Source organism: Rhinolophus sinicus, chromosome 2 (genome assembly GCF_057876585.1).
Source record: "Rhinolophus sinicus isolate RSI-liver-muscle chromosome 2, RSI-T2T, whole genome shotgun sequence".
Taxonomy (NCBI): Eukaryota; Metazoa; Chordata; class Mammalia; order Chiroptera; family Rhinolophidae; genus Rhinolophus; species Rhinolophus sinicus.
The window spans coordinates 125,036,464-125,049,271 of NC_142502.1; the positions used below are offsets into that span (position 1 = coordinate 125,036,464).

A 12,808-nucleotide genomic window follows, 5' to 3' on the forward strand; every position below is an offset into this window, starting at 1 on the left:
GAACACTTTTGCTAAAGAAGCAGCAAAACTTAGAAACTGGTAAGAGACAAGGCAATTAATCTGTCCATAAAATGCAGACTCGCCTGCCCACCTGCCTCACAGGGAGGTTGTGAAGATCCAGGAGAACGAAGGCAGTACCTGTACAGGTGGACTGATTCAATGCTGGGGGGTCAGAAACTGCCCCAGGGAACCAGACACATAAGTAGAGTTTGCTCTCTGAGTAGGCATCTGAAAAGAAACTTGCCAAATTACGAAGGACAGCTTAGCCAATGACTGCTCTGGTTAGGGGACCTTCTCCACTTGGAGGCCTTCCAGAAACAAAACAGTTCTTTACATGAAGTTCAGAGGGCCCATTAGAGAATAACTAGTTATCTGATCATATGCTTTTCTTGCAAAGTGCACAAATCTTGGGACCATTTGTTGGATGCCTCCTGTGTAGAGTGGAATGACTGGCGAGGGAGTTACAAGTCTTTGGGCTCATCGTCAGTAACTCGACGCCTGCTTTTACTTTCCTCATTGTAAAGTGTGGTGGTGTCCCTATCGTGTCCTTTCAAGTGTTTGAAATTGATTCTGTATTCTAGTTGTGATTTTGAGTGGGAGACCTGGATTCTCATCCTGTAGCTTCCATTAACGAATTACTGGCTTTGTGGGGTTGGGCCAGTCACTCCACTTCCCTGAACTTACATTTCATCATCTGTAAAATGATAGTCATAATGGTAAAATTCTTTGATTTTAAGATATATATTATAATATTAGTATTCAATATTTGTCTTGTCAATTAGATTATAGGACTGAGGGATTTTGGCTGGTTTTAAGAGTTACTTAAGCAGTTGCTTTCAATAGGATGTAACCAAAGGGATCATCTGTGTCTGTGCTATGACATGGCGTTCAGTTGACGTGGTTTAGATTCTGTTCTCAGAAGGGAGAGAAATTGGCTTTGAGATTCTCACTTGTGGGTATTTTAATTAAGCTTCTTTTCAAGCTGTAAACTCGAGCTCCACGAGGGCAATTCTTGACCTTCATCTCTCTCCCTAGAGCCTAACAGGTAGTAGGCACCTGCTTGTGGTATATTTATCAAGAGGAATGTCAAAACTGTTAAAGAAAAACAGGTTCGAAGCAAGAGGCTCGTTCTGAACCTAAGGTGCTAGGGCAAAGAGATGGGAAAAGTCTGAGTTGAGTGCTTATGACACAAGCAAGAAATTGGCCTTTATAGATAAAATCTTTTTATGATCAGATAGAATGTGCTTTTTAGTTCTTTGCGTTTTTTTGTTCTTACGTCTAAGAAAAGGTTGGCAATCCGTGATTTCATGTCCTTTGTGTTACAGCAACATGGCCAATGCCCTTGCCAACGCCACTTGTGAGCGCTGCAGGGGGGGCTTTGCGCCCGCCGAGAAGATTGTAAACAGTAATGGCGAGCTGTACCATGAGCAGTGTTTCGTGTGCGCTCAGTGTTTCCAGCAGTTTCCGGAAGGACTTTTCTATGAGGTGAGTCAACCTGGACAGAAGCATAAAGGTACCATTCCCCTTCCCTCCTTTTTTTGAGGCGTCCCTCTTCCCTTTAAATTTCAATGTCAAAGATTGCATCGAAGTGCCAGATACAGAGCTGGATATTTGCAAACTGTCAGGTCAGTGGTGGCTTATGTGTGCCCTGACAGACCCCACCATTTATACTGTTCATTTCATCTTCCTATTTCAGAACCCGCAGTACCTGTGACTCAGCCTGTCAGACCTGAGCACTTAGCTGAGCAAATTCTTTCATAAACTTCAGCCACGGTTTTTCTGGCATATCCACTCAGGTCCCCACTTGTTTGCTCCCTACACATACTTGCGTGATTCCTGCCTCTGTGTCTTTCCTCCTTCTCAAAGCACCACTGGATATCCTCTCTAGAGGAAAGGTATCTGTTACCTACTCCGTGACTTTCAGGCAACAAGTGGGACCTTCCATGTGTTTATTTTCTAAAGAGGATCTTGTTTGAAATGAGTATTTGGGGGGAGATGCCCTGCCCACATTTAGCTCTTCTATGTGTCTTACGGTCTTTTTCAAATACTTTATTTTTTGTGATGCTCTGCTGTTACCCTGTGGTCTACACTTGGTATTCTTATGACTGAAGCCCCCTTCTCACAGTAAACGTCTATGTTTAGGACTGGTCTAGGGAGGCTGACCCTGTGCTCTTAATGGAGATAAAATTGGTGAGAGAGAGAGAGAGAGAGAGAGAGAGAGAGAGAGAGAGAGAGGTGTCACTTAATTTACTTTTACCAACTTCTTAAATATTTGTATATATATGTTATTCATATGTGTATCTCTATATGATAATATGCGTATATGTACATAGGACTATGTTATAACTATAGATGGCTGCTGTTTGAGTTCTTCTTTTGCCTAACAGGTTTAATTTCCCTCCTTTATAAGCCATTCCTGAGGAAGGAAAGGTAGTTGTTAAAGGTCATTAGTAAGTTGATTGCGGCTCAGACAGCATTTTCCCGTAGAAACAATGCCTTGTGAGAGTCTGGTTCCAGGGCCAGCCATCCGTAATGGGTACATGAAATAAAACCACTGTGGGTATAGCAACTTCACTCTGGGAAAGAACCTTAAGAGTTTTGATTCAGGAACACTATTGTATTCACTGGAACACATTTTGAGCTTCTACTATGTGCTAGAAATACACATTTACTACAACAAAAATGCTAGCAATAAGAACAGGAATTATGTTTCTCCATTCTTTCAGTTCTTAACTCCTTCCCTGGGGAGTGGGAATCTCTTTTACTGTCCAGGGTGATGGCCTTTGGATGGGAATGGCAAGTGACAGTTGGGGTGGGAGCAGAGCAGAATAGGCACAGTGTCCAATGGCAGAAGGGAAGACATGGGGAGAAGGGCTGGGCGGGTTAGAGATCCCCCTTGCGCTGTGGGTGGGGCTGCCATTGGTAATGAGCCGGGTAGCAATTAGATTCAAGAAGAAAAGGAAATCACTAGGGGCTGAGGCAGGGGAAGAGAAAGGCAACGGGGTCAGGAGGGAGACGCAAGGACCTGCATCTGTGGAGTCTTGACAGAACATTCTCAGATCTCTGAGCAAGCACAGTGGAGGCGGGCGAGGACTGTGGCAAGGTAGGAGGTAAGCCTCCCAAAACACGTTTAAGGGAATCTGAGGAATCTGCCTCCAGAGGAAACACTGGTCTTCATATTTTGTAAAGCCCATTGTCCCCCTGCCTTGTTTTCCCATGAGGCCCAGAGAGGTTGAAATGTCATTGATAACACGGCAGATTTGTGACATGAATGGGTTTAGAAACTAGTTTGCTGTCCTAATACTCAATATGGTATACTTTCCTTTACATATTCTTTTCAAATCTGGGATATTTTCATTGACATGGATAATTATGGCCAATGCCTTAGAAGACATTCCAGAGGAGCAGTAGAGAAGAACTCAAAAGAGAAAGGCAGGCTCTATATTTTTAAACATTTTTCTTACTTCTGTGGCCTTCTATACCCTATCACTTTATTTTTCCTTTATTGTCTGTTTGCCTGCCACTTTGGAATTTATATCATTAAGCACGATCACCTCCTAAGCTCCTGGTTCCATATTTGGATTCTGTCAGCTGCCAAGCTGCTTGTGCTTAGTCAGAGGGAAGGCTCTGTAAGAGACTTGAGTAGGACAGAATAAAGCATGACTCACATTTGTCCTCCTGCCCACCCTTCACGCCTCTTTACTTCTGAGCTATAAATACCCTTCCTGGGCTTGTCTGATAGTGTTCTAGAAGATGTTACCAACACCCACAACTAGTCTGTTAATAGGCTGTTGTCCAGCTTAAGCTCCCTGGGTTCCTGAGAAAGATTGCTTTTTTAGCTACATTTCCAATTAAAACCCCTTGTCCAGGCCAGAATACTACCTTTCCGTTTGGTTGAAAGATATTAGAGAAAAAGCTATCCAGGGCTTCCAAGAAATAATCTGCATTTTCAATTGCATCCAGCAATAAATTGTTTTCCAGAAAAGGAAGCTCGCAAACTACCTGGTTTGCTTTCCTTTTGAGACACAACTCTATGCTGCAGTCTTGGTGGTAATAGCAAGTGCATCCTTTCCACTCTGTACTTTTGATATGGTTTTTGTCCTTCCCTTATTTCCATAGTCCTTACTCTTTCCTCTAGGAGGCTAGCCATAAAGACTAACAGGTGGGTTCTCTGGACTCACTTTCCTTTGAAAATGAGGTTCACTTTTTACTGTGGAACTTGCTGGTGTTTTGGATCAGATGGCCAGGACATTCTTCCCTTTGCCCACAAAGTCAAGTCTAGCGTGAGACTACTGTTTCCTGCCCACTCCCTAGGATGTGTGTCTGGAGGTAAGCTGATGGAACTCAGATGTCTCTGGCTCATCTGTAGCACCTGTTAAGAGTGAGTTAGCAGCAACCACGATTAATTATTACCCACATTGGCTCCTTACTCAAGATGAATTTGAATCCCACTGGATTATGTGGCTTAAAAAACAAACTTAAGGTTTTCCCTTAAGATGATAATACATCACCACTGAAGGATGTTAAGGTGGGACTTAATCATTCTTCTGCTCTGCAGCTTCTGTCATTAATCAGGACTGTTTCACAAAAAAGATAAATAAATGGACTGTTTCTTTACCCAAGGTGTGTCCTTTTTTATTAGATTTTTTTATTTTCAGTTATAGCTGATGTACAAAGTTATATTAGTTTTAGATGTGCAATACAGTGATTAGACATTTATTTAACTTACAAAGGGATCACCCTGATAAATCCAGGACACATCTGACGCCACACATAGTTATTACAGTACTGTATTTCCCATGTTATACTCTACATCCCCATGTGTGTTTTGCAGCTACCAATTTGTATCTGTTAATCCCTTTCCCGCTTCACCCATCTCCCCAACCTTCTCCAATCTGGCAGCCATCAAAATGTTCTCTGTATCTATGGGCATGTTTCTGTTTTGTTTGTTCGTTTATCTAGATTCCACATATAAGTGAAATCATATGACATTTGTCTTTCTGTGTCTGACATAATTCTGCTCAGCAAAATACCTTCTAGATCCATTCATGTTGTTGCAGATAGCAAGATTTCATTCTATTTTATGGATTAGTAATATTCCATTGTACGAGGTATGACAATTAAGTTCACAAACTTATTGCAATGATGTCGCTAACCTTTTTTGATATCAGAGGGATTGTTCATTATGAATTTATACCAACTGGACCGTTAACCAAGTTCACTATTTGGAAGTGCTGAAGAGGCTGCGTGAAAAGACAACCTGAACTTTTCACCAACAATTCATGTCTCTTGCATCACGACAATGCACCAGCTCACACGGCACTGTCTGTGAGGGAGTTTTTAGCCAGCAAACAAATAACTGTATTGGAACACCCTCCCTACTCACCTGATCTGGCCCCCAATGACTTCTTTCTTTACTCGAAGATAAAGGAAATATTGAAAGGAAGACATTTTGATGACATTCAGGACATGAAAGGTAATACAACGACAACTCTAATGGCCATTCCAGAAAAAGAGTTCCAAAATTGAAGGGTAGACTAGGCCCTGGCGTCGGTGCATAGCTTCCCAAGGGGAGTACTTCGAAGGTGACTGTAGTGATATTCAGCAATGAAGTATGTAGCACTTTTTCAACGATGAGTTGGTGAACTTAACTGTCTGACCTCGTATATGTATACCACCTCTTCTTTATCCAGTCATCTATTGCTGGACACCCAGGCTGCCTCCATATCTTAGCTATTATAAATAAGCTGCAGTGAACATATGGATGCACTTTTCCCTTCAAAGTAGTGTTTTGGGTTTCTTCAGATAAATACCCAGAAGTGGGATAACTGGGTCCTACTTTGTCTCTTGTTATATAGTCTTTGTTTTAAAGTCTGTTTTATCTAGTATAAGTATTGCTACCCCAGCTTTTTTTTCATTTCCATTTTCATGAAATATCTTTTTCCATTTCTTTACTTTCAGTCTGTATGTGTCTTTCAATCTGAAATGAGTCTCTTCTAGGCAGTATATGTAAGGGCTTTATTTTCTTATCCCATCCGCCACCCTATCTTTTGATCGGAGCATTTAATCCATTTATATTTAAAGGAATTGTTAAGATGGTAGAGTAGGTAGGTGCTGTGCTAACCTCCTCTCTAGGCCACATCAAAATTACAACTAAACTACAGGACAAACATTGAGAACTATTTAAGTCTAGCTGAACAAAAGTCCTATAACCAAGGATATACAGAAGAAGCCACATCAAGACTGGTCAAGTGTAATTGAAAAAAATAAAATTTCATTTTAACCAAAGAAATGCAATGATGTTTACCAACAATGAACAAAAAATACAGTAATTGTTGATAGATACCGTGTTTTCCCTAAAATAAGACCTAACTGGAAAATAAGCCTTAGCATGATTTTTCAGGATGACAGCCCCTGAACATAAGCCTTAATGCGTCTTTTGGAGCAAACCTTAATATAAGACCTGGTCTTATTTTTGGGGAAACACGGTATGTAAATATTGCCATTTTATTATACATATATATATATTTTTTTCTTCTTAAAGAAAATGTCTTTGACATTTCTTGTAATACTGGTTTAGTGTTGATGAAATGCTTTAGATTTTTCCTTGTGTGGGAAGCTCTTTATCTTTTTGATTCTAAATGATAGCATTGCTGGGTAGACTAATCTTGGTTGTAGGTCCTTGCCTTTCATGACTTTGAGTGCCAGTCCCTTCAGACCTGCAAAGTTTCTGTTGAAAAATCAGTTGACAGTCTTATGGAAGCTCCCTTGTAGGTAACTAACTGCTTTTCTCTTGCTGCTTTTAAGATTATCTCTTTGTCTTTAACCTTTGGCATTTTAATTATAATATATTTAGGTGTGGGCCTCTTTGGGTTCATCTTGTTTGGGATTCTCTGTACCTCCTGGGCTTGTATATCTATTTCCTTCATCAGGTTAGGAAAGTTTTCTGTCATTATTTCATCAACTAAGTTTTTAGTTCCTTGCTCTCTCTCTTCTCCTTTTGGTACATCTATGATGTGAATGTTGTTACACTTGATGATGTCCCAGAGGCCCCTTAAATTATCCTCATATTTTGGATTCTTTTTTCTTTTTGCTGTTTTCTTTTTTGCTGGTTGTTTTCTGCTACGTTATCTTCCAAATCACTGATTTGATTCTCTGCTTCATCTAACCTACTGTTGATTTCCTCTAATGTATTCTTTATTTCATTATTGTATTCTTCATTTCTGACTGGTTCCTTTTTATGTTTATGTTAGACACACACAAAAAAACATTTTTATGTTTCCTGTCTCTTTGTTGAAGTACTCACTGAGATCATTGAGCATCCTTATAACCAGTGTTTTGAACTCTACATCTAATAGATTGCTAGTCTCCATTTTGCTTAGTTTTTTTCCTGGAGCTTTGTTCTGTTCTTTCGTTTGGGACATGTTTTCTTTGTCTTCCCATTTTAGCTGCATCCTTGTTTTTGTTTCTTTACATTAGGTAGGGCTGCTCTGTCTCCCAGTTTTAGTAGACTGGCCTTATGTAGTAGGTGTTGTGTGGGGCCCAGTGGCACAGTCCCTGTGGTCACCTGTACTGGGTGCTCCAGGTGTGTCCCTTGTGTGGGTTGTGTGTGCCCTCCTGTAGTAGTTAAACCTTGGTTACTATTTGCATGTCATTGGGAAGGATTGAGCCTCAGGCTGATTGCTGGTGAAAACTGGCTGTGACTACAGTGGAGGAGCTATTGTGCAGGAGCTGACCATACAGAACAGGCTGTGCTTTAGCGGGGTTCTGGTATCTGCCCAGTTTGGGCCTATTGTTTGTGGAGGTGGTTGGGTTGTCCTCTGGTGCGGTCTGAAACTGGCCAACAGTTGTGTTGGTTCTGGGGCCTCTTCGGAGGGGCTCTGTTGCAGGTCAAGGTCAGCTGCTGCCTGTGGCCTGCCCAGGGCCACATGGTATGAGGTACAAAATTATCTGTAGATGGTTTCCACTTGTGCTGGGCCTGGAGGGGGGAGAGGCTAAGCTGCAAACTGAGGCTGGCCACTTCTAGTGCTGGGCTTGGGCTTGCTTGGCAAGAGATACGGGGCGTGCCAAGGCCAGATGCTGCCTGCTTGGAGTTTGTGAACCTTTGAGAGATTTTAGGAAAGTCTGCGGCATGAGCCAAGGCAGGCTGTTTGTATGGGTAAGCCACTCTTAAGTGGTTTGGTTGGGCCTGTAAGTTGGGTGGGGAGGCCTTAGGGAATCATCCAGGCGGGGTGAACAGTGTTTAGCCAAGTTCATGGAGACTCAGGTAATGCTGCGTCTACATGTAGGGTTGGGGTAGGGTTCAACAAGGTATCTCCAAGCACTTATATCTGGGAGAAAGCTGCCCCTCCAGCCCTCATCCTGCAGCCAGACATTCAGTTTCTCTCTGTGTGTCCCTGGCACCCATCAATCTGCTGCCCAGTGCTGGAGCACAGAGCAAGTGAGTCCATTAGTGAGGAAGTCTGTGCACAGGCCCTTTAAGAAGATCACCTGGGACTGCAGCTGCCCTCATCTCACCCAGCCACAATCTCCACTGGTTTTCACAGCCAGAAGTTAGAGGGACTTCTCTTCCTGGGACTGGGGAGCTTGGTGTGGGGCTGGGACCCCTCACTCCCCTGAGGGGCACCTCTACAGCCAAGATGTCCCTCCCAATTTTTAACGTCACACATGAGTATGGGACCAGCCTGTTCTGCATCTCTGCCCCTCCTACCAGTCTCAAGGTGGCTTCTGTATTCCTCAGTTGTAGGACTTATGTCCAACTAGACTTCAGGTGATTCTCAATGATGGTCTATAGTTTAGTTGTAATTTTGATTTCATCTAGAAAGGAGTAAGCACAGAGTTTACCTACTCCGCCATCTTGACTGGAACACCCAAGGTGTTTGTTGTGATAAGACATCTTTAGTGGTATTTTCAACTTAGTCCCATGTTTCATTTCAATTATCTTCTCTGAGTCCACACAGCACCTTTAGTATGAAGAGTATTTACACATTTTTACCAGGCTTTTTATTTATATGCTTATTTTTTTCCTATCTGACTTTAAATGCCTCAGGCACAAAGACTACTCTAAATCTATATATCACTTGTTTTACAGTAGTTCATGGCTATTAGGTATTTAATAAATAAAATAGTATGTATACAGTACTTGTATAGATTGTAAGATAAGGTGCTAATACACCAACTAGTAACTACTGGGTCAGACAGTTTCTAATGTAAATATTTGCAGGCTATACTTCAAAATCTTGGTACTCTTTACCTAATTCCTATTGTTCATCTCTTGAACATATTTGAGATTTCTCGTGCTTGCATGCAGAACTGTAAATGAAAGAAATGCATTCTTAAATGGAAACGGGAGCTCTCCATTGTGGGTAGAATCCTGAGCCATGATGTGTTTTTCAATACCGTATGTGGACCACTGACCTGATATGTTGGTTCAGGCCAATGTGGTGGAGTTTTTATTTAAAACCTACAGAAAAGTTGAAAGAATTGTACAATGAATGTCATGTAAGCATCTCCCCACCACACACAAACACACTCCACACCCATTCTTTACCAAACAATTTGAAAATAAGTTGCAGACAGATGACACTAAATGAAGTTACTTTTCATTTTCTACATTTTTTTCTACTGTTAATTTTGACATTTGCCTTTGAGTATTTTTGAGGATGATTTATGATTTGACTCTTAACCTGTGTTTTTTTAGGGGGTAGGGGCAATGGAAGAGCCATAGTTAAGAGATGATTTTTGGGATACTGGCATTACCCAAATGTACTGTTATTGAGTGACATGTTATATCAAGTTGGGATTTTAATATAATCACTTCATTTCTTGAATTAAAAACTCCCCTGTCCCCATTTCATTTAAATGATTCAAATAACATTAAACTCTTATTTTCAAGAGCAGACGTTAAAAGGAAAAGAAAGGGAGCTTAATTCTCTCCCTTGAGTGGGTGCTGGACTTACTAGATTCACTTCTAACAGGGATAAGGAAAAAGTGAAGTAGCAACTTTGTAGTGGAGAAACCTGGAAGATACCATCTTTTTTCCCCCAAGGGAATTTTAATGTTATATGGAGATATTTTTAAATACATTTTTTTTTTCTGTAAGAAAAATCAACCATGTAAAAATGCACCATATTAAAGCTTATATTCTTTCCAAAGCCCTATATTTGTTAGTTGGTTACTGAACATTTACTCCTAATTGCTGTTAATTAGACATACAGGGTGAGAGATTCTTGCTCCCTATCCGCTGCCATTTGTCCTCCCACAAAATGGAAGCTTGTTGCTTACTGTAAGCCTGTTATTGTAATGTAGTTCTCTTAATAATTAAAAATATCATCGTCACAATAATTAACATCCATTGGCTGTTTTACACGTGCTAGGCACTGTGCTAAGAACTTTGCATTCACCATTTTGTTTAATTTGGAAGATACCAACTTAACAAAGTGATCATCACAAGTGATAGTAAGTCATGTTGGCATCATGTGCGCCCCAACATGATGCAACAAGTAGAGCATATACCTCTGTGGTATTCTTCCCCTAAACTGTGACTTCAGTCTCGCCATGAGACAAACTCATAATAAGAAGCACTCCACAAAATACCTGACCAGTACCTTTCAAAAGTGTCATGCAGGACAGGGCATGCCTGAGGAACTGTCACAGACGAGAGGAGTCTAAGGAGCCTCTATTTGTCTGACTTCCATGAGATTTTGTGAGTGGTATTTATTCATTCATTGACCTATCCATTTGTTCAGCAAATATTTATAATACTAATTAATCAGTTACAGTGTGACAGGCACCATTGTCATATGCTAGTAGAATGATGAGCAAGGTACTTAGTTTTCAAAGAATTTATCCTACTAGACTGACCAAGTCTTTGAAAGTTCAGTATGAAAACTTCATAGTATTCTGGATTGACTGGCAATAGGGAAAAGTTAAATCTACTTGAAGACAGACCTCCCCGCCACCCCCGGCCGAATCCACTGAAAACTAGAATAGATTATGTTTTAAATACTTTAGTATAGTGCCTTGGCACTTGGTAAGAGCTTAATAAATGGAAGATGCTAGTGTTTAGAAAATAATCACGATGTGGTTTTACAGACTGTTAGTACCTGTCTCCACAGAGGCTACTAGACAGTGCCTTGCCTTTAGGGGGTGGCTCTGAATGTTTCCTGACTGAGAGAAGCTGTCAGTGAAGCTGTTCATAGCCATAATTAGGACTTTCCAGAACAGATAGAGGGTGGACTGGTACATGGTCGAAAAGAAACCAAGTAGTACAAGACTAATGTCATTGTCCCACATCCAGTAGAATTACCTCTTCATCTGTGTTCAAGAGAGTAATTCTTATGTAAAGAACACATTGTATATTGGCAGAGAAGCCAGGGTTACCATTCCATCATGACTTTTAAGTCCTGATAGAAGCTCACAAGATAACTTAAGAATTCTAGGTTATATCTCTATTCCTGTACCAAAAAGAGGTGACGATACAGAGGAAGCTCAGGTCATGGGGCTGCCAGCCGTGGACGCTCTACTGGCACTGGTGCAAATTATTTCATCTTTCTGAATTTCAGTTTTCTCTAACAAGGGGCTAATCACACATGTCTCAGAGGGTTATGAGTTTGATCCAAAGTAGCATGTACATTACCCAGTAAGTTAGCCCCTCCCTTCCTCCACTTCCCAGTGGGAACTACTTCGGGTAAGTAATGTTTGCACACAATAAACCTGGTTTCCTCTGCCTCAGCACAACTGACATTTTGAGCTGGACAATTCTTGGCGGTGGGGGCTGTCGTGTACATTGTAGGATGTTTAGTAACATCTAGGGTTTCCAGGTGGGAAATCCCACCCATTATCAGGAATTTTTTTTGCTTTCCCGTTCCTGAACCCCAATATAAACTGTTTTCTGTTCTCCACGAGGAATTGTTTCCACAAAGTCATGACCGATACTAGCGACCACCTAGGTTCAAGAAGCCAATTTTCCCGATTTTCCTGACCAACTTTTCTTGGGATTTGGGAACGGAAAAGTGAAAAAAAATTCCCGAGAATGGGCGGGAATTCCCGCCCAGAAACCCTAGCAATAAATAGGAAACATGTCTAAGAGATGCATTTGTGAGCAGTACATTTATTTCCCATTATGGGTATTATTGGGTTCAAGGAGCCAATTTACCTGATTTCCCAACCAACTTTTCTTAGGAATCGGGAACGGGAAAGCAAAACAAATTCCTGAGAGTGAGGGGGAATTCCTGCCTGGAAACCCTAGTAACATCCCTCGTCTTTACCCACTAGGTCCCAGTTATGAAAATCAAAAATATCTCCATATATTGCCAAATATCCCTAGGGAGCAGTCACCCTCAGTGGAGAACCACTGCACTAAACAATGAGGGCATCCCTTCAAATAGGGACTAGCAAGTCAGTTCTAAATGGGCATGTTCCCCAGATTGTTTAGGCAATACCCTGTACAAGCAAAAACCTTCTTACAGTCCTAGCTCTAAGAATTTGACTGCAGTCAGAGTTAATTCTTGTGCCATAAATTTAATTAGAAAGTATTTCTAGAAAGAATTCACATAAGAAAGATGCTAAAGAAAGCCTATATTCCCTTATTTAAATTGGCACAAGGGAAAATACTAAGTATACCATTCTTGGATAGTTCATCACACATTTAGCAGAAGGCAAGATACGGTTTCCATGTAGAGCTGGTTACCCAAACTGATATTCATTTTTCTTTATTCAGATATTCTACTTCTGCATTTTAATTAAAAAAAAATTAAATAGTGGTGATTATAATAATTATACTTTTAAGTTTATCTATATCAGAAGA

At 40.9% G+C, this 12,808-nt stretch overlaps 1 protein-coding gene across 11 annotated transcripts in view; it reads left to right on the plus strand.

Annotated features, from left to right (window-relative positions):
- LIMS1 (LIM zinc finger domain containing 1) overlaps nt 1–12,808 on the plus strand; it is a 154,321-nt gene that overhangs the window by 125,487 nt on the left and 16,026 nt on the right. For all 11 annotated transcript variants that reach the window (XM_019715012.3, XM_019715011.3, XM_074332324.2 and 8 more), the window contains one exon: nt 1,326–1,485. In XM_019715012.3, coding sequence (XP_019570571.1) covers nt 1,330–1,485 — 156 coding nt within the window. In that variant the 5' untranslated portion in view covers nt 1,326–1,329. The remainder of the gene's footprint in view (nt 1–1,325; nt 1,486–12,808) is intronic.